The sequence below is a fragment of the Antennarius striatus genome, chromosome 19, assembly GCF_040054535.1.
Source record: "Antennarius striatus isolate MH-2024 chromosome 19, ASM4005453v1, whole genome shotgun sequence".
Classification (NCBI taxonomy): Eukaryota; Metazoa; Chordata; class Actinopteri; order Lophiiformes; family Antennariidae; genus Antennarius; species Antennarius striatus.
In genome coordinates this window covers 13,228,091-13,249,792 of record NC_090794.1, presented here as the reverse complement: position 1 = coordinate 13,249,792, position 21,702 = coordinate 13,228,091, and the positions used below count along the sequence as shown (strand labels likewise).

Here is a 21,702-nt window from a genome sequence, read left to right as displayed (position 1 = left end):
AGCAAAATAAAGGATATGTTTGTACATAAAAAGTATATGATCCATGACTCAACACCAAATATTTACCAAATTTGGTCATCCTACAGAATAATTCTTGCTATGCAAACTGGTGGGCCAAACAAACATAGTGAAATGCCAGGCCCCATGTTTGAGTATGGGGCCTCCAGTGGTTGAGTGAGCTTTGACCTAAAATAGGTCTAAGAATGTGGATATGCTCTATGAATAGAGATAAAACAGACTTTGGGATGGAAAAAAAAAAAAAAAAGTATGAAATAACTTAAGGGCCTGCAAATAGAGCTTCAAACATCAGTGGAGAAAAATGAATTATGTGGATGGTGGTTTGCAGAGGGCATGAGAAAATCTGCAGCACTTAAAGAAACTTCTTTTGAACAGTAATGGAATCATGTCGCCAGAATGTGTAGTCTGAAAGGATTTGTGTAATCTGAGAGAAGTCTCTGACAACAGGATATATATATATACTGTATATACATTATGAGAAGGCTCCATCTAAAGACCAGCAGACAAAAGACCCAGTCGTCAATTATCAGACGTCATCTTTATGGTTTCTATATTTATAAACCTAGTGATTCCATTTCTGACATAGTTTTCAGATATAGATAGATGGATGCATAGATATAGATTTTTTCCCCTTATGCTGTAATCATATACTCAATATGTTAAATCATAAACTGATGTGCTGGCCTGCTGAAAACAGTCTTTGAAACAGCTTCTTAGGTAGATAATCGATTTTGATTTATATAAGACTCAGCAGCTCAAGATCATAATGTGGTTTAGAATAAATTGTGTAATATTTAGTGTAATATATATGAATTTAATCAATAAATAAAAGTTATTTCCTCTCCGTGGATACCGCGTCCTGCCACTAGAGGGGGCACTTTCCGGGAGATTTACGCACAGCCAGTAGTCTCATGTGATCCCCAGGGGTTCCTGACGGGTTTCCAAGCTGAACATAGCGAAACATGCAATACTATATATTCATCAATTCTATTTTTATGTGACAGCATATAGTGCTATCATAAGCTTTCATAGATTTAACATTAGGGTATAAAATTCTTATCAGATTGACTAAAATATTGTGAGGGGGCTCTTAGAGTGAATTTTAGGGGATCCTTGCCATGAAATCCCTTGTGAACCGCTGATTAACGCGGTCAGACATTAAAACAACAGGCTGTATTTTACGTGTCACAGTGGGTGCGTGGAGCATCCAGTGAGTCCTGTTCTAGTGTGGGCTCTCCCGGCTGCTTGCGGTCCCTCCTCCTCCATCAAACGTCAGAAACTAGCGGTATAAAAAAACATGAGGCCAAACCGACCGCTCAAAGTCGCGTATACCTCGTTAACCTGACAGCCTGCGGTCTGCCTCCTCAGAGGGAATAAAGAGGCACTAGATTTTAATGAGACAGAAAAGAGGAGGAACGCGCCAACTGCGGGACGCTTTAAAAATCCACTGGACGAGTGCGCAGAAGAATGCAAAAGAAAAGTCCATTTGCTCCTGCAGATATATTTGCGGCAGATAGTTTTCCTCCATGCGGTAAAGATTTGCTTGTTCGGGACTTTGAACTGAGTGATGTCTGGTGTACAAGCTTGGATGTCTGCTGATAACAACACGGATCGCCGCAAGAAAACGAATTAAAAGTGATGCGTTTTTCCATCATCGGCTCAGCAGCCGCTCCTGTCTGAAGTGTGATCTGAAGTGACAGTGACCCTGACAGTCCTCCTCTGAGAATCTGCACAAACTGTCTCAACTGCGGAGTGAAAGCACATGTAGAGAGAAAGATGCATCTGGGTAAGGTTCTACTTTTAGTCCTCCTCCTCAACTGCGCAACTTTGAGCTCCTCTCTGTCGACTTGTGCCACCGTGGATATTGACCACGTGAAAAGAAAGAGAGTCGAGGCGATACGAGGTCAGATTCTGAGTAAACTCCGATTGACAAGTCCTCCACACTCCTCCGGACCGGGAAAAATCCCTTATCAAATCCAAGCCTTGTACAACAGCACCAAGGAGCTGCTGGAGGAGCTGAGGAAGAATCGGCAGCAAAGTTGCGGTCAGGACAACACAGAGACAGAATATTACGCTAAAGAGATTTACAAATTCAACATGGTGTACGGACCTCCAGAGAGCAGTAAGTATTGCCATTCTTTACCTTTATATTTGGCTGATTTCCAATAATCTATAGATTATCGGTGGTGCGTAATTTCCCCAACAAACGATGACCCGGTGTCAGCCAGACGCACAGCAAACTCCAGTTGGACATCAGTGTTTTGGTTCAATCCCCTTTAATCACTTTGTTCTGTTTCACATTAAAAAAAAAAAAACCCTCGAAACATATTTAAGATATAATAATAATTGAAATTTATGGGTTTTCATTTGTATTGTTCCACAAGAGGTCCAGAAAATCTCATTAGAAATGATAAAATTACATCCACATCCACTCCTCCTCCTCCTCACTGACATAAAATCTAATTGCACAAATGTTTTTTATTCTAAAGGTTCTGCTTTACGTTCTTTATTCACGGAACAACACAGTAGGAGTCCTCTTTAACAAACACAACCCTGTCAGAGGGCAGACCCTTCAGAATCAAGAGTTGTTCTTTCAAAGATCAATTTTCCCTCTGCTCTGTTTTCAATCTGATAAAATACTTTTTTACACTGAAGCTCCAGGCAGTGAGGTCTACAAGTGAGCGTAATGGATTCAGGCAGATAGACAGTCGTACCTAAGGGTTAAGATCTTGGGGTGGGTGAAAATAAATATGGTCTTTGAAAATTTTTACAGCAGAACAGAAGACTAGTGGCGTGATGTCATCCTTTGCAGGTTTTATGCTTTAACATCACACTTGTCTAAGTGTCCTTCTGGACCACGACACCGTTCCACATCACTCCTGATTCCAAATATTACCTGGTATCAGACACCAGCGTCAGCCGCAGGTTAAGAAACTACAGTAGATGCAAAACGCATTTACAAAGGGGCATTAGAGTGTAAATGCTCGTGAGCCACAGAGCTCCTTTAGCTTTAATACAACGTGAAACGTGAACTGCGCATGTTGTTGCTATGCTGCTCACCAACCTGTTCTAACCTTGCACCAGTGTTCCAGGAAAGTCAATCTCTATACTCCCGACTCCACTCTTCCTCCTCTTGTTTTTTTTCCTCCATGGATCCTGTCCTTCCCCCAGATGTTCTCACTTCCTTTCCAGTCGGGCCCAAATGAGAGGGACATCTGCCCGGGCGGTTGGGGATGCCTTTATGAGAAAGAGTAGGAAAAGTTAGCAGAGGTGGACAGGGAAAGTTAAATGATGGAAGGACCTCCCAATTTGTGTGGATAGAAAATCCCTCTCTGTCCTGGATTCTGTCTGTACAGGAGGGTCCCATCTAAGCTCTCACACGCACTGACACACCGCTACCACCCACCTACACACTGAGATGGAACTCAAGGTGAACCCCGCTGCCTGTCTTGGCCTATGAATCGCCCTTACGTGTGGCCCATGAGGTCACACTGCTTCAGCTTTAACTTTGCTAAATTGAGTGTGAAACTGAGCTGGCATTCATCCCATGAAACCTGAATGATTCCACTGTGGCGTCATTTTATTGCCAGAAGGTGACATTTCCCTTCTTGGTTAATAACCAGCTTTATTCTGTTTGTGAAATATTTATTAGGACTGTCAATAAAGACCCATTTGGCTCATTTTTGTCTTTTTGTCCAAGTTATCTGTATTAAATATCGATTTCCCACAACTATTTCCCCCTCTATAGAATTAAAAGCTATGACCTAGTAGTGGAAAACCTGTGCTAAGAGGTTCGTGTGTCAGCACTTGAGGGAGATTCGTACTGCATGTGGTTCAGTTGAGACCAGATCGCTGGGAAAGTAGAATAGGTTAAATGCTGTGCGTGTGAAGAGGGCCTCATGGTCTAAAGCAAAGCCAAGACCATTGCATCACAGTTCCTTTGAAATCAACAGGTGTTCCTCAAAAGACCTATTTTCCCTCAGCAATGTTCTGTTTTGAATCTCACAAAACGGTCTTGACAAAAACACCAGGCAGTAAGTGCCTCGAGTTCGTGTGGAGGATTCGGAGCTACAAATGAGCACATGTGTATGTTTTTCTAACAAATGAGTGAAGACCACTGTTTGTTTCACTTTAGTTTTACAGTCGGATCTTAAAAGGCCATCAAACAAAAGACAGTAAATCCTAAAGGACACACAAGTAGCTTTTTAAATGCTCCTTAAGCATCACCTCAGGGCGTTTTCCTCAGATACAAAAGCTGTTGAAAAGAACAACGTAGTAGCATTGACTTTTTTGAAGGGTCACTTGATCACGTGTGTGTGTTCGATTGTTTGTCTGGAAAAAAAATCTGAGATTTGACCAATATAGACAGAAATTAGTTAACTTTTGAAATGTCCTGTCTTTTTTTTTTTTTTTAATCAGGGTTGTTTTTTTCTGCTAAAAATTTACCAAACTTGTAAAAGTTGTTTTTACAACTTGTTGATCAAACATCAGAGGCTTTACTTGAATTGGTGTTGATGAAAAGATCCCCTGTTGACAGACGTATAAAAGCTCCTTTCAATCCTTTATCAAGCTCAAGCCAAAAGTTTGGGAAAAAGAATCGACCAGGTGACTGATCCATTGGACATTTTGTTATTCAGAACATTTTGATCTATAAAATCCTTCAAGACAAATAAACTAAGAAGGTTGTCACTACACTGTCTAATGATACTTGTCTGTATTGACAGGTTGACATAATTTGTCTCAACCTCATTTACAGGACTTGTTAGGAAAACCGTTCATATCCCTTCATCTAGTTTCAATGTAGACATTAATACCTGGACAGAGCCAATAATGAAGTACCTTTACCGTGATTCTCTCTAATGGCCACTAGGGGGGACTCAACTCGCTGCAAATACATAAGAATAAGAGACAACTAGCCTACTTGCTGTATGTTTTTTTGTGTTACTGTGGGGGTTTTTTTGTGTGTGTGTTTAATTTTTGACCCTTTTATAGTGAACCAGATGATAAAGCAGGGTAGGCTTCAGAATGCGGCTACTTTTCGTTTGACAAATGAGTGAAGTGTTTCCCCTGAGATTCATTCACCAAACAGTCTCCTTTCCAGGTCCACCCTCTCATCCAAATATGTTCATATCTGTTTAAAAAGCAACAAGATGGCATTGGAGAGCTGCTGCTTCTTGCTGTTGAAAGGAGCCTTTTGAATGAGTGGCTCATCTGATTATGATGTCTCTAAGGCATGTTCCTTTGGAGGATTTCCGGGTGAGTCGAACTGGGAGGAAACCCGGGCCTAGACACAGGGGTTACATATCTCATCTGGCCTGGGAATGTTTCAGGATCCCCCAGAAGGAACTGGAAAGTGTTGTTGGGGAATAGTTAGCCTGCTGCCACTATGACCTGATCCTGGATGAGAAAATAGATGGAGAGATGGACAGATGGATGGATGGATGGATGGATGGATGGATGGATGGATGGAGGAAGGCCAATGCCTGTAATGACATGATTAAATAATTTATTATACAGTCTGAGAGTTTACATCTGTATATGTTGAAACTCACTTTATAGGTGCATAAATAGATCAGTTTCTATAAAGGTAGTAAAAGTAATTCATGACATGAACACTGACATAAAGGATTTCCAGACATACATTAGAGCACGCAGTGACCTTTCACCTCTACTAACTTGTAATGATTTTGACCTTAACCCTAATCCTTACACTAACCCTATCCTTAATCCTAAACCTAACCCTAACTTCTGGCCAAAGAGGTATGAGAAGAGTATGGACTGTGTTGTTATTTCACGTTTGTGTTTTGTGGTGTGTCTCTTTTAAATTAACACATTAAAGTTGACTCTTTTATTTACCTACCCCTCCACCCCAGTTGCCTTACTTCTTTTCTTTGTTTCCTCCCATCACAATTACAGTCAGTGTTCCCTCTAAACTGCGCACTGCTCGCACGTTCTCAGCGTACAAGAAAATTTATGCGGCGCACAAAATAAAATTTGATACAAACATATTAAGTAATATCTAATATTAGACCTAATCTCATTAATTAGTCCAACACTATTGTTTCCTATATCATCTTGCATTGTGACTCAGTGAGTGACACGTGTCCAGACAATGATACCATAAGATTCACTGACGCTACTCAGCCAATCAGAGCATTGACGGTCCTGCATGTGCGCCCTGCTGTACGCGCCGCACAGGTTAGTTAGTTAACAACTGGAAACGAACAGGCAACGACACATCCACTCACCAAACCAAAGTAAAAAAAAGAAATGCCTTTCCTTTGATACGGAATGGCTGTCGGAATTTATGCAAATAGAAGAACAAGCTGTGAAACTGGGTGAAATTTTTTTTCTTTGTGAGAAAGTTCAAAGCATGAAGCAGACGAAGCCATTAACACGGAGTTAAGTTAAAGTTTAAATCAGATTTTGCATATTCTAATGACATTGAGTTTTTTTGTATATGAATATTAATTATTAAATGCTGTTACTACTTGATGATTTATGGGTAGTGGAAATGCTATTAAAAAATGGTAATTAGATATTTACAGACAAATAGTTACAGGCATTTACACTATCACAAGCAACATCACACGTCATTGTGCAAAATGTGACTGGACCTCACCTATAGGCCACAGCAGCTCTAATCCCACGGCCAAAGCAGGACCCTCCCATACAATACACTACACATCTCATGAAGAACAAGATATCTGTCTTTTTTCTTTTCAAGTGGGCCAAATCACTTACATTAAAAATAAAAAATAAAAAAGAAAGTTGCTGCTATAATTTCATTCTTTTAATAAGCCATGTAACTTGCTATGACCCAAGGTTTTGAACAAGTGTGATACTTTAGTGTGGCCTCAGCGTGCAAATCTGATGTTGCTCACAGTGGTCCGCAGCGCGCTCAGGAATATGTGTGTTTGCCCAGACACATGAAAAATTAGTGGGAGCATTGATTACAACCCTTTCAGTGGAACTTAAACATACAGTCAATTTGGGGCTCTTCCTGAAATGGCTCGTGTTTCTCAGGTTGTTTAATTGCCAGAATCCCCTTAGTGTCAGTGCAGCCCTTATGTATTGTTGAACACATAGAGTAAACTAACTGTACCTGTCATAATGCAGACATTAGAATGATATTTATGTTTTCTGCTACCTCATGAATCAATATCATGTACAGTAGACTCAGTGTAGCCCAAATTATGAAGCCACCTTTGGGTGTTGGCCTGGTGTTAGAACAGAAGCAGAGGTCTGGCATTATGGAGAGAAGTGTTAAAGGCTGACTCAGGACATTACTCCCTTCCAGCTCTCTTTTAATGTGGGCAAACTCATCAAGTTTTTGAAGGTAAACTGCTGAGCTTTTTGATCAGAGGCAGCGCTGCAAACCAACACAAATCCATGACAGGTGCAAATGAAACAGAAAGCTGCTGGTAAATTACTGGATTGAGAGAGAGAGAGAACTGCAAACATCTGAAAGATTTCCTTTTATAGCATGGCACGCATACTGAATCTGGCATATGTCAAAAGAGTGAGGTCGGATTGTGGAGAAGTCATCATGCTCAGAAATGGTTTGCGTCCAAAAAGTTGTCGGTGGGACACAGGATAGTGGGTTTTTGATATGCAGATACCAGGAAGGTGAAGTCATGCTTAGCTCAAAAATATTGCTATTTCAATTACAGCATTTTCATTTCCACCAAATATAGACAAAATGTGTTGGAGAAACACAGGAATTTTGATAAGACAGGAAACCATGCTAATCAATCACTGTGTGCTGATAAATGTAATGCCAGCTATTAAAGAGTCACAGGAACTTATTTTAGGTATGAATGGGCTCAAGTCCTCAGCATATAAAGCACAATCAGGTTAAATCCATGCCCATGTTTCCATTGTAAAACAGTGAAATATTTCAACACATGTTGAGCTCATAGGAATAGCCGGAGAGCTAGTTGGTGTTTGTCATTAGGTTCAGTCCGGCGTGTCGGCCAGCTCGCCACTTAAGGAAAAACACTCGTGAGTATGAAGTGAAGTGAGGTGGTTTTCCTCCTGCATTAAACACACAGACATCCTGGTCATGCAGTAACGGCTGCATCTTTACATCTGGCAGTAGGTTCAATAAAAACAAGGAATAACATTACAGCAAAACACGGGATAAGATAGATGTACAATACGTTCAGCTCACCCATAAGCTGTTATTGTATCGATGTCCCCAAACCTGATGTGAATCATAGGTGGTGTCCTTTTAATGGGAACTTTCCAATGCATGAGCTGAGATTGAAATGACGAGTCGGGGTTAATCAATCATCGGACATACACTGAAAATTTTCGGAGACCTCAGGTTTCAGGATGCTTTTATTTTTGAAGGTTGACTGACATTAATCTGGTATCTAGTCTTGTCCAAAGACACGTCCCTAATCTACTCCTCCCTCACCAAGTCACTCCATCAGGACAGCCAGAGAGTGTTTTTGTTCAAATCATATTTAAAACAGAACACTGCTGGCAAAATCTTTCTGTGTGATCGCGCTCTTTGTCTTTCTGTGTGTCTGTCTCTTTTTTGTTGTCAGCAAGAAGTCTTTTCCTTGTTGTCAGTGGGATTCGATTAAACTTTGCAGCGGGGTGGATCTCGGGCAGAGGACGTGTTGATTGAATGCGGAGATGGATCCAGTTCAAAGTCGTGATGCGGACTGAGACTGAGTAGAGACAAAAGGAGTGTGTTATTAAATGGAGATGAAACCAGACAAGGAGAATAGTTTTCTGTCACTTTGATGATCAGTTAATTAAAGTTTCAACTTTAAGGTTTAAAATTTAAGGTTTAAACATAAATACATTTAACTAGTTTTATCTACATGATAACGGTGCTTTTTTGGCTTTTTGCTCTCTTATTTAAAAGTGAAATTATTGTGTCTGTCAGACAGAATAACTTTCTTAATCATCTCTGGATTTATGAATTTCTGAGCGATAATTTTTTCACCATTTCATTAAACTAAAAATATTTGTGGATTAATGGAGATAATGACAGGACAATAATAATAATATGAGAGTTAGAGATATATATCGCACAAACTAAAGCAACATCTACGTTCTTGTCGTCCCTTTCAGAATTTATTAAGTGTATTAAAAAGGAGTTTTTAATTTGCCTTCAGGTGTCTGTGATCATGATGTCCAGAGCTGATGGAGCCGTTACAGTCTGTGTTTCTAATAAGAATTATTCAGTGCATTCTTCTACAAAACTTTTATTTGATTCTCTCTGTTCCAGATGATCTGCTCTACTGCCAAAAAGGCATCACCTCCAAGGTTTTCCGTTTCAACGTGTCTGCCATGGAAAGGAACTCCACCAACCTTTTTAGAGCAGAGTTCCGAGCTCTGAGGATGCCAAACTCCAGCGCCAAGAGGAACGAGCAGCGGATTGAGCTCTACCAGGTGCGTAAAGGTACCGTTTCCTTGTCCTTCTACCCACATCAGGGCCAGAGTCATAATCCAGGCAACCATGAGGTTGAAAGTCTTTTTGTTCACAGTCATGTCTGTTGTAGTTTCTCTCTGCCACATCATCTCAGGCCTTTATTAACCCAAGGGATAACACAAGGTCCTCCATCGCCTCCACCAGAGTTTTGATGTGATTGTTTTATTGTGTTTGTGTGTCTGTTTGGTTGTTTTAAAGATATCTCAAAACGTTGTTGACAGATTTTGATTACATTTAGTGTGGGTGGATGTTTGACCAAAGAAGAATTGATTACATTTTGACGAAAATCCAGCTACAGATTCTGGATCCCTTTTTTTTTTTTACTTTATTCAGCAGTTTGTGATAGAGCTCTGATTTTTAAACCCCCCCCCCCCCCCCACACACAATTTCATAAAGTGATAATATGCAAAGCAAAAAACAAAATAAATAAGTATGAACATTTTTTTGATAGTGACAAGGTAAAGTCGGCTTTAGTTCTACTGTTTTTATTGTAGCCACTAAATGCAAATCAAACATGTTTTCTTTTAAATAAAAGTTTTCAACTGGACAGATTGCTTTATGCTGTGATGATATACAAGACACACAACATAATGGTGTTCTAACATCTACAGTAATTCTAAAGCGCTACACACGCCTTCAGCTTTGTGTTTGGCTGATGCTGATAGACTGTATGTCTGGTTGATGGTTAAATATGACGCTTTTTACCTGATATGTAAAAATGTAGTAGAGGAAGATGCAAATCAATCTCTATCTTAACATGTAGTAACTCATAATAGAAGAAATCTGACCAACTTAAATAAGCAAGTTAAATCATGACCGTGACTTAAAATGACAAATTATGCCTTCTTATCGTTATCATGTGATGCAAAATGACCAAGCAAAGTGACCTCCTCCTGGTCATTCCCAGCAGCCACCGCTGCCCTGTGGAACATTAAAGTCACGGCTTGGACCGCTTCTCCTGTGTTGGGCACCTAAACGTCTGATGTCACTTGTTTGCTGTAATTATTATGAATGATTTCTCTATTATCTGCTTACGAGCTACGTTAATTGCATTATCTCATCTCATAAAATAATTCATGAAACTAAACAATGACCCAGATTAAAGGGTTCACAAACAACAGCTTGTTCTTACACCAGCGTCCTCTTTGGTGTTTGCTCTACTTAACTTTGTTTTATTGTCGAGATAAATCCTCTCAGAGTAATGAATTATTACCGCTTTGCAGATTGTGAGACCAAATGAACACATTAGGAAACAACGCTACCTTGGAGCCAAGAATGTGCTGACCAAAGGTACTCAAGAGTGGGTCTCCTTCGACGTGACTGAAACTGTACGAGAATGGCTGATGAATAGAGGTGAGACTGGGGACATTTGTAGTGTCTGAAATCCATCCTAACAAATATGTTGCTTTTCTTTTACTCTTTTAAGGGTTGACACTGTTGGGTTTGGCTTGTTTTTGAAAAGGAAAAATAAATCTTGTTTCTCATAATTGTTTTCCAGGATCTAATTTAGGTCTGGAGATCAGTGTCCACTGTCCTTGCCACACCTTCGGTCCAAACAGTGACATCATTGACAATGAGAACGAGGTGCTGGAGGTCAAGTTTAAAGGTGGACATATAGATATTTGTTGCTCCTTCCATCAAATGTCCATAAATGTTAATGTTCTCTGATATCTGAACATCCCATCAGTTAGCTTGTAATCACACGGTCCTTATTCTCTGTGATTTACACATTATATTAATTTTTATATATAACCTATATATCATTATACACTATGGTTTTGTGTTTATATGTCAGTTAGTAATTCATTTACAATGACAGTGAAATCCGTTCTGTGTCAGTAATCATACCAATAACATAACAACAATGATGTATTATTATTATTATTATTATTATTATTATTATTATTATTATTATTATTATTATTATTATTATTATTATTATTATTATTATTAGTAGTAGTAGTAGTAGTAGTATCATTATTATGATTATTATGCATTTAGAAACAAATGATCAAACAACAGTGTACGTGTATTTTGATCATGTCTGTAAGGCATTGATGCAGATGAGGAGCATAAGCGTTTGGATCTGGATCACCTGAAAAAGAAGAAAGAGCAGTTCCTGCCTCACCTCATCCTCATGATGATCCCGCCTCATCGCCTGGACACCCGGTCGTCACGGAGACACAAGAGAGCGCTGGACACAAACTACTGCTTTTCGTAAGAAACTCAAACCATGCATGTGTTGAGTCTTTAAGGCAGTTAATCCAGAGTTTGTGACATCACATGTATGAGCTGTGATCAGTCTGGGATTCATCACTTGAGGAGTGATCACCTGACTTGTTATCATCAGAAACACGGAGGAGAGCTGCTGTGTTCGCCGGCTCCATATTGATTTCCGACGCGATTTGGACTGGAAGTGGATCCATGAGCCCAGTGGCTACGATGCTAACTACTGCTCTGGGCCCTGCCCTTACCTGAGGAGCTCAGACACCACGCACAGCTCGGTAAGGACGCCGTCACAGGTGCGACAGGGAGTTAATGAAAACTCCTAAATGACAACACAACAAACAAAAAAACATTTTATTGGCATCTTTTAAGAATACAGTAGTACCTCAAGATACGAGCCGTCGCTCTGTCCATAATTTTTTTGGACATATGAGCCAAAAAAAGAGTAAAGATGTAGCATGTGAGCTCTTGACTTTTGTGTTTCTTTTTGTACTTTATCATTGTTTACCTAACTTATACAGTATATAAGTTCATATACACAATCTTCTTCTTTTCCTTTTGGCTTTTCCCTTCAGGGGTCGCCACAGTGAATCAATTGCCTCCATCTAACCCTGTCTTCTGCATCCTCTTCTCTCACACCAACTACCTTCATGTCCTCTTTCACTACATCCATAAACCTCCTCTTTGGTCTTCCTCTAGGTCTCCTGCCTGGCAGTTCAAAACTCAGCATCCTTCTACCAATATGTTCACTATCTCTCCTCTGGACATGTCCAAACCATCTCAGTCTGGCCTCTCTGACTTTATCTCCAAAACCTCTAACATGTGCTGTCCCTCTGATGGACTCATTCCTGATCCTATCCATCCTGGTCACTCCCAAAGAGAACCTCAGCATCTTCATTTCTGAAGATGAAGATGTCATTTCAGTGTAATTTCAAATTAACATGTTTTTCCCCCGTAATTTAGGGGGTTTGGGGCTTTTTTAAAAGGTTGGAAAGGATTAAATTGCTTTTAGTTATTTGTTGATGGAGTGACGAGTTGTTGGACTTACTCAGTTACGGAATTGTTACCACCATTTAACGTAGTTCGCTCAACAAAGATGTGGGTTTTCTTTATTCTATTATTTTTTTAGCATAAAAAACAAATCTGTTCATCTGAAGAGGTGACCGCTGAGATGTAAACGTAACTTTAAGACGAGTGTTCATGTGGAGTTATCTCTTGGTTGAATGATGCATTTCAATTTGTCATATATCCTCATGAGTATTGATTAACACATACTAACATAGGATCAAGAAAGACCACACAGGTTTGTGTGAGTACTACTGATACCAATGGAGATCAGTTTGTTCACACCAGAACTCAAGTGTGATCAGGTACAATAAATGAATAGTTGTCAGCTTGTAGAGTAGATTAAAAAAAAAATCTGAATCCCTTTTAATAAAAGCAATGAACAGACATCAGTTCATGGTTATAGTTTAGAAGCAGGGAATTATGAATAAAAACTCGAGCAAAGTTTCACTGAATCATTGAAAGGTCAAGTGGATTTTAAAAAGTTACTGACAGTGGAAATCTGTTGTGGGGAGTTGAAATGATATTTATTCTTTATTTAAGTGCCTTTCATTGAATTGAATTTTTATTCGTTAACCACCGGACCAGGGGACAGCAGTAGTTGTATATGAGAAAAGTATGAATCGGGATATCTACGTTATCACACTACATATTTAACACTTAATGTAATGTATGTTACATTCTGGTCAGCAGATGATGTGGGTGGAATGGTCTCAGTGGAATATATTGCATTGGAGATTAATTATAGCCTACGTAGACAGTGTTTACAGTAACCAGCCTGATGTATAGTGTTTGGAATACATCCATGTGTGTTTGGTTGGCTTGACATTTTCCTCTTGACTGCTGCCAGCCATGCAGTCGCCCTCTGCAGTGGCAGCGCCTCAGTTCTTGCATTACAGTGATCGATTATCTTTGTAAATTCACAGAAAGAACCTTTACCCCTTAGAACCATTATTACAGGTGAATACATCCTACACGTTTTCCTAGATGCAATAAAATTAGTATAAAACTCATGAAATTCAAAAAAAAAATCAATGCATGTGCACATAAGTCTCAATCATTTATTCCATAGAGTAACCACTTGGTTCTGTGTGAAGGTGAGGTTTTATGTCTCCTGTGTGTCTCCATTAGCTGCTGAGCCTGTACAACACTCTGAACCCCGAGGCGTCGGCCTCCCCCTGCTGCGTCCCTCAGGACCTGGAACCCCTGACTATACTCTACTACTCTGGACGAACTCCCAAAGTGGAGCAGCTCTCCAACATGATAGTCAAGTCTTGCAAGTGTAGCTGAGAAGAGAGGAAAGTGGAGGTAATATGGCAGGATTTTAGATGGTACTGAAAAAAACCAACGCTTGTTGACTCTTGGACTCGTAGCTGTGACAAATACTTCAACAGACCCTGTGGCCTCATGGCTTGAATCTGAACACCACTCTGGAGGTCAGACTTTTTTAAGGATGGTTTTTTTTTTTTAAATAGGTAACTTTTTTTTCCTTACTTTTTCCCCCCTCTTTCTTACTTAGCTTGGGGTGATTAGCAGTCAAAATAATATTCCTCTCTAGATTTGCTAAAGGGGACCCATGATAAATAGAAAACAACCACGAGATGCTTCGAGGAAAATAAGTGAAAAATACGTAATTAGTTATATATTTCCTTTACATTTTCTTTCACATTTCCTCTACCCAGTCTTATGATGACATGTTAAAACTGTCAGCTACAGACTGCCGAGTTCCTTCAGGATGGATTTCACCTTCCTTTTCTACCGAGGACATTATCTTCAAACATAAAAGGAGAGAGGACACAGTTCTGCTGCTGGATCCAAAGCCATAGCTGTGGTCAGAGAAAAGGAGAGTGAAGAGAATGCCTGTTGAATTTGCAATGGAAAGTGAATGAACAGAGATGTTGAGCCAAGCTTTTCTTTTTTGGCCAGCCAGCAGCAATGGCCTTTTTTTTTTTTTTTTTTGTGGTGCATCTATTAGAATGAATTGAAGAAGAAGAAGAAAGAGGAAGAGAACAGAGATGAAGAGAGGACCTGAATAGAAGGCAAGAACTGTGATGAAACTAGACATGAGCACGCTGCCGTTCATTGAAATCCCTCATCCTGAACAGGTTTGAATTATTTCTAGGACATCACAGAATATACTGGAAAAGAACATTTGTTACGCAACAGGATTTTATGAGATTTCTTGTACATTAATAGCAGATTTTGTCTGTTATGCAGCTTTTGATGTGGTGATTATTTCACTAACTGGGATAAAATATCTGATGTCTATCTCCATTATCCATGGTGGAAACACTTTAATGTTTAACTATGGCTACTGTTACATTTTCTTATGATTTAGAAAGAATATGTCTGTCCATAAAAATTTTTTTGTGTGACCTGTTGTACTGTATGTGATCCAGTATATATCTTAGTTTAAAAGGTGACTTTTCCCAGCCAGTTAGATCAGATATCTTTTCTCAAGCAAAAACAGGACATGTTGAGTAATTTAAAATGCAGCCATTTGCTTCCTCCCTTGATCCGAGTCTGCTATCAGCTCACCTGTTCCCATATCCTCCAGTCAGCTGAAAAGGAATCACATGTGGGACTCCTTTGTTCCCAAAACACAGCACTCTTTCATTCCCTCTGCTCCCTCTCTGTTTGTTTTGGTGCTCTTTTACCACGTGAAGGCTAAATGGAACAAGAAAATGAAGTGAGACGGGGAAGAGTCGTAGCGGCTGGATGTACAGTTCGACTTCATTTTTTTTCTCCGATTCTGAATCCCTGTTATGTTTGACATTCACCCATTCAGAGTTGTCCTGCTTTCAGATGACATTTATTTGACTTTTGTTTTATGATGGTAATTTTCTTTTTTTTTTTTGATTTACTTGTTGATTTTGATTATTATTAAAAACAAAATGGAAAACATTCATGGTGCCTTTTCAAATTTTACAAATTGCTCTAGCAATTCTGATGCACCCATTCAATAATCAGATGTAATAAATCTGTGAAAACACTTGAAATTAGGAAAAGATTAATTTACCCACTGGTCTTTTCTGTCATGTTGAAATACCATTTAAATGGCTGTTTTCTCATAATGTTTTGGTTCCATATGAACGTAATATTTCTTACTAGACTCTCACCAGTCCCACCTGTTTCCTGCATGCATTATGCAGAGGCTGTTTCTTCTACTGGGGTAATAAATTCAGCTTCTCTTTCTCAGGGAATGCTGCTTAACAGTTTTCCCAGACAAAAGCAATTACTCTTATTTTCAGAACACATTAATTTGGCAGACATTTCTTTATTTTCTTGTATTTTTATTAAATGGTTTGTATAAATCATGCACACATACACCTGAGAAACGTATTACACACGTGTGACCAACCTCTGGATACTTGTGTTCGTTCAGGGTCACTGCTGAGCATCTGCAAATTAAATTTATGATATAGTGCCTTATAGACAGCATTTGAAACTAAATTGATGGGTTTATTATAAAGTTAAACCCGTTCACCCTTTATTTAAAGATCACCAACATAAAAACTACAAACATGTTGACCTGCTTCCAAAGTGGAAAATCTTTTTATTCACATTTCTCTCTGCCTATGTTAGATTACTTCTGATCCGTAAAGGTGAAAACAGTTTGGCTGTGCCTCTAACACAGACGAGGATTTATTACAGAATCATCACCAAATCTTTCATTATTTAAATTAATTCAGTGGTTTATTTTCACATTATAAAAACTTTTATGGAGATTTTTTTTATTTTTACCTGATTGCATAAATTTTAAAAGTCTTTTTTTGGCTACAAAGGTTTGGGTCGAGGCTGGGTTGTACTAATATGGGCCGACAAGTAGCCACAGAGAATTCCCCCTCCCTGTATGCCTGGTATTGTTCTCTGTCACAATCAATCAGAGATGAACCATGATGGGAGTACAAATACCAGAGGGCATGACGAGGTCTAAAAACAGGGATGGCTTTGCAGACAGCCCTATACTAACAAACACACATAACTGGGAGGAATCAGCCATATCCCATGCATGACTGACTTTTGACCTTCAAGCAGAGATAGGTCATGTCACTTACATTTAGGGCAAATCCACCGTTCGTCCATGCAGGAAATATTAAAGAACATACCTCAGCAAAGCTCGCACAAGTAGCACAAACACCAACTGCTCTGTATTCCGAGAGTTGACTCCTAAAAAAAAGTAAATTATTATGTCTAATTTCTCCAGAGCTTCATTTCTCTTGTTGGTGATGGACAGAGGGTTAAAGGTCAGCGACTGGCTCAAGAATCTCAGTGCATAGGAACCATTTTGTTGAACTGTGTTAATATTCAGAGTTTATTTCCATCAAGGTTAATGAGGTTTCTGTTTCCTAATCTCACACAAAATGAAACTCAGCAGATCACTGCACTTTCTATCATTGTAGGCATCAATTTGGAAATAAAAGGTGTAAAAAAATGGTTCAGGCTGTGCTGAGCATGATTGTTTTTATTTTAAAGCAGGAAGATGCCCATGGATGATTGAGAGACCTGGACAAGGACGATGTCCCACCTCAGCCACGACCGACTGTAATCATATCTCTAGCTGTGAGCTACCGGATGAGCGAGCCCATACTCTGATTCGTGGGGTTCAGGGTCCACTTCTGGGGTGCAGTCTGACTTTCTCAGAACTTGTGTTCTTCCAAAACTTACCAATGATGAATTGCATGACACGTAAATGCACAGAGGTTTGGAAAACTGTCTACTGCTATTCCCTGAGCAGTTAAACAGATGTGGAGAAGAAAAGAAAAAAAATGAGAGAGGGGAAGCGAGAGAGAGAAAGGGAGTGTGTGTGCGTGTGTGTGTGCGTGTGTGTGTGAGAGAGAGAGAGAGAGAGAGAGAGAGAGAGAGAGAGAGAGAGAGAGAGAGAGAGAGAGAGAGAGAGAGAGAGAGAGAGATGACTGGTGCTGTAGTGCTGCAATAAAATCATCAGGTCACATCAGACCAGTTCTCAGGACCCAGGGTGGAAAGAGTTGTGTAATTCAGCTATGGGAAGAGCACAAACAGACACACACACACTAACACACACACACACACACACACACACACACACACACACACACACACACACACACACACACACACACACACACACACACACACACACACACACACACACACACACAGATACACACATATATATATAAGTCAAGCCAGCGGCCATGGTTACTGGAAAAGAGTGAAGGGGTGAACAAATATGTAAACACATATCAACTTCATAGACCTTTATAGCTAAACAAATGAATGGGAGGTCTGGATCAAACTACAGCGTTATATTACAGCAGAGTGTGTGTTTCCGTGACAGTATTCCAATAATAGAGGATGGTGTGTGCGTGTAGAGAAAAAGGGAGGGAAAATAGAGACTGTGAGAAAGAGAGAGGGACTGAGACAGTGTGAGATTATAATTTGCACACTCTTTAAATCAGGATACAACATTAGGTAAAATTTATTACTCTGGGAAGAGAAAAGCCAAGTTTGAATTACATAAAGAACTGATGGATTTTTGAGATAGAGAAATAAAAAAAAGAGTGCTGGTGCCAGAATGGCTAAACTGGGGCCCTTAAAGTGCATCCATTCAAAGATTAAAAACACATTATCTAAGTCTGCATATGAAAAGCTGAATTTGGAAGCCCAACAAGATAACCTCGCTCAAGAGGAGCAACTACGTTCAGACCATTTTATATACACACGGGCACTGTGCCACAACATAAAGACAACACTTTAATGCATTTAAATTCAGCCTGCAGAGACACTGAGGAGAGCAAACATAGAGGGGCTTGAAATAAAAAAGATGAACATGGCTCAACATTGACCGTAAAAACACAAAACTGTCTGATACGGTGCTGCTGTGGCAAATCACATTCATGCGATCACAAATTTCTGGTGTGCTGACTGTTCTTGAGTGAATAGTTCTACCTACTATTAACCTCACAGTTGTTGTGATCGAAGATTAAATAGTTTCTTGTTATGATAACTTTCCAAAGTTGTAAAATGCTCCCTGAGAGTAGCAGAAAACCATTGTGCAGAGTTCTGGCATCTGATAAGGCTCTTAATGCATAAATCTGTCAACACTCAAACTGAACTTCCTGGATCATATTTCATCGTTTTATTGGTAGGCTACCACAGCATGCCCCGCTAATGCAGAACCTTATGCAAGTCTAATGTGGGGTCTTCTCAGTCTGAACTCCTGCTTTTGTTTCTACAGCCTCATCTGGTCTGGCTTGACCAGCAGCTCATGACGCAGTCATGAGAGAGATATTTTATTACCAGCAATTCATTGGTGAATTAGACTTTATGACTTTTCTCCACTTGTGTTACTTTTATTAGCGTGTACTGTCATTGTATAATTGACACTCATGCCCCGATCGTTATTATTCTCCCAGATATTATACTGATAGTTAATTTTACGTACTGTTAATCTGCAGCAGGATACATATTTTGAATGAATTTTAATGAATTCAAAAGCTGCCAAATGTTTTTTAAGTGTAGACAGCGATGGTGAAGGGAGGGGACGACCACAGAAAATGGCTTCTGGCTGGGACTGAACTTGGATCGCTCCTGAGGACTCATGCACTGCGAGGGCAGCCAACAGTACATCCCAGAGTCATCATAAATGTTGATAATGAATCTGTCTGAAAACTTTCATTGACAACATATTTCATTTCTATGCTCTAAAGCATTTCCTTTAATACAATGGACGCTTGCATTCTTCTTGTGGTTAAGTTAAGGGTCAGTATTCAGGCAGTCAGCTGAAGCAAGAGGAAGATTGTGATCTGGGTTGATGATGAAAAGTGTAAACTGAGTGGAATAATCTCAATTCTTCAATATCTAAAAGAAAACATCTTATTTTCTTAACCTTACAAAGTGTTTTTGTGGTAATAACCTCACCACACATACGATGGAGATTGAGCCCATTCACTAGGATATAAATGTAATGTCTGGGGTTCAATCTTTTACGACGCTGCATGAGAAACAGCTGGCAGTATTGTCCTTTAAGAGCTTTCGATCTTGAATTTCAACTGAATATAAACATCAACCCATCATGAGACACACAGGAAGATGAAGCCGGACAGTGTACAACATCCAGACAATAAAACCATAAAAATGACTTCTTTGTCTTGGAGTTCTGTATAACACTGCCAACAGCGAGGTTTAGGTTTCTTCTACGTCATTTATTCTTTCACCTTCTCCATTCCCATCAAGGTATAGGTCCCGGTGTTTTACCTACTACTATATGCTGGGTGCTCTTCAAGAAATATGATAGCTTAGGATAAAGCAGGATGTCTGTGTAGTGTTCAAAGCAGTCTGCATATGTCTAATGTGTGTGTTCAGCATGCACATATATGGGCTGTAAAAAAAAAAAAGAAAAAAGAAAGAACATCTTAAATCATGTGGACACCTAAGCAGTAATTCTGGCAGATTACCCTCCAGGTAATGCTAACACCAGCTTTCTCTAATGCTCATCCCAGAAGTGCAAACCGAGCAGATTGATGAGCGATGTCACATCCTGAACTGCATCACATGCAGCTGCCTCCATTCAAACAGGTAATGGAGCCGCTGTCAGCAGGGTGCTCTCTCATGCACAAGCGCAATAATGAAGACTGAATGAAGTGGGGGGGGGGGGTGGTTTCTAAGTTTATTATCTTCCTTCATGTCTGGCTATACTATATGTTCTCACAGTCGCTGTGGATCAAACTGGTGGAACGCAGCTATGCAATAGTTTATCCACAAAGACCCAGAGATTTATAAAGCTGGGTATAGACTGAGGAACCCAGAGCTTTAAGAAAGTCAATGAGTTCCAAGAGGCCCCAAAAGATGGAAGAAAACCTGAAAATAAAAGGCTTTCATCATAGAACTCTACCTTCTTTTAGCTACCTTACTGAAAATACCAACAGTCCAAACACAGGTACACTATGTTCATTTAAGGATCATTAAAATGCATTGCACATAATTTTGGTCCATAAAAATAAAAAAAAAGTCTCCAAGTGTTTCATATACCATACAGTGTGGAGTGTAACAGAACAAATGAAAACCAGGTATTTCCTTAGAATTCTTTAAACAGGTGTCTACAGCAGCATTCAGAAGTTTTACCACTTCATGAGCTACAGTATGCTTTTGTTATAAAAGCTAAAACACTAATGCATAATATTCTCCAGCTGCAGCTGGAGTTGGTGTAAAGGGCCTTTTCCAGCCCATTCGTCATGGTCTACATTTAAGTTTGAAGCATGTACGTTCAACTAAATGGGCTGTAATTGGACCATAGATGCCACATTTAGGGTTTAACGGAAACACCCGGCCAGGACCTGGCCTTAAAACAAGGCCTGGTGAATAACAATTGGTTGTTCAGGCGACCAGTGATGGTGAACCGCTGAAATGCACGCAGAAAATTTGACATAATTTGAGAAAAGCAACAAACTGAAGCCACGACTCTACTTTACAGAGTGAAGAACAGTTACAGGAAACTTAACTATTGGACTTGGGTCCATTGAAACACAAAACGTAACCTCAGCATTACTCAATAAAGGTGGAAAAAGTTAAATTTGTACATCTGTAATAGTGCTGTAATTACTCTTCTATTTGTAACAAGATATTCCAGCCCCTGTGTTGCCGAGTAACTAGCAGAAGTGTTCGTCCACAAAGTCAATGAGAAACATGTTTGGTTTGTGCCTCCCCATTAATCTGCACGAGACCTCATGACTCCCTCGCCTGGCGGGGCTCCATAGGCAACTGACTGCTCTACGTCTCACAAAGCGAGCGTGTGTGTGAGTGTGTGTGTGTGTGTGTGTACGTGTGTTTGTGTGTGATGTACAGCAGGCCTAAAATCCTCAGTGGACATTTGTACCTACAGTATGTGTGTTAATATGTATATGGGCTGTATTAATGTATATTTAAGTAAAGGAAATATAACACTGCAGCCCATGCAGTCT

At 39.7% G+C, this 21,702-nt stretch overlaps 1 protein-coding gene across 1 annotated transcript; it reads left to right on the top strand.

The window, feature by feature from the left end:
• Positions 1 to 1,327: 1,327 nt before the first annotated feature.
• On the top strand, positions 1,328 to 17,182 carry LOC137613756 (transforming growth factor beta-3 proprotein-like). The gene is made up of 7 exons (XM_068343185.1): positions 1,328 to 2,140; positions 9,266 to 9,429; positions 10,693 to 10,822; positions 10,968 to 11,075; positions 11,521 to 11,686; positions 11,820 to 11,973; positions 13,892 to 17,182. The coding sequence occupies exons 1-7, from the start codon at positions 1,795 to 1,797 to the stop codon at positions 14,048 to 14,050; spliced, it is 1,227 nt and encodes a 408-aa protein (XP_068199286.1). The 5' UTR covers positions 1,328 to 1,794; the 3' UTR covers positions 14,051 to 17,182.
• The last annotated feature ends 4,520 nt before the right edge of the window (positions 17,183 to 21,702 follow it).

Coding starts and splice junctions, on each gene's coding strand:
- LOC137613756 (XM_068343185.1), top strand. CDS start 1,795: ATGCATCTGGGTAAGGTTCTACTTTTAGTCCTCCTCCTCAACTGCGCA. Junction 2,141..9,265: donor GTACGGACCTCCAGAGAGCA/GTAAGTATTGCC, acceptor TCTCTGTTCCAG/ATGATCTGCTCTACTGCCAA. Junction 11,076..11,520: donor GCTGGAGGTCAAGTTTAAAG/GTGGACATATAG, acceptor CATGTCTGTAAG/GCATTGATGCAGATGAGGAG.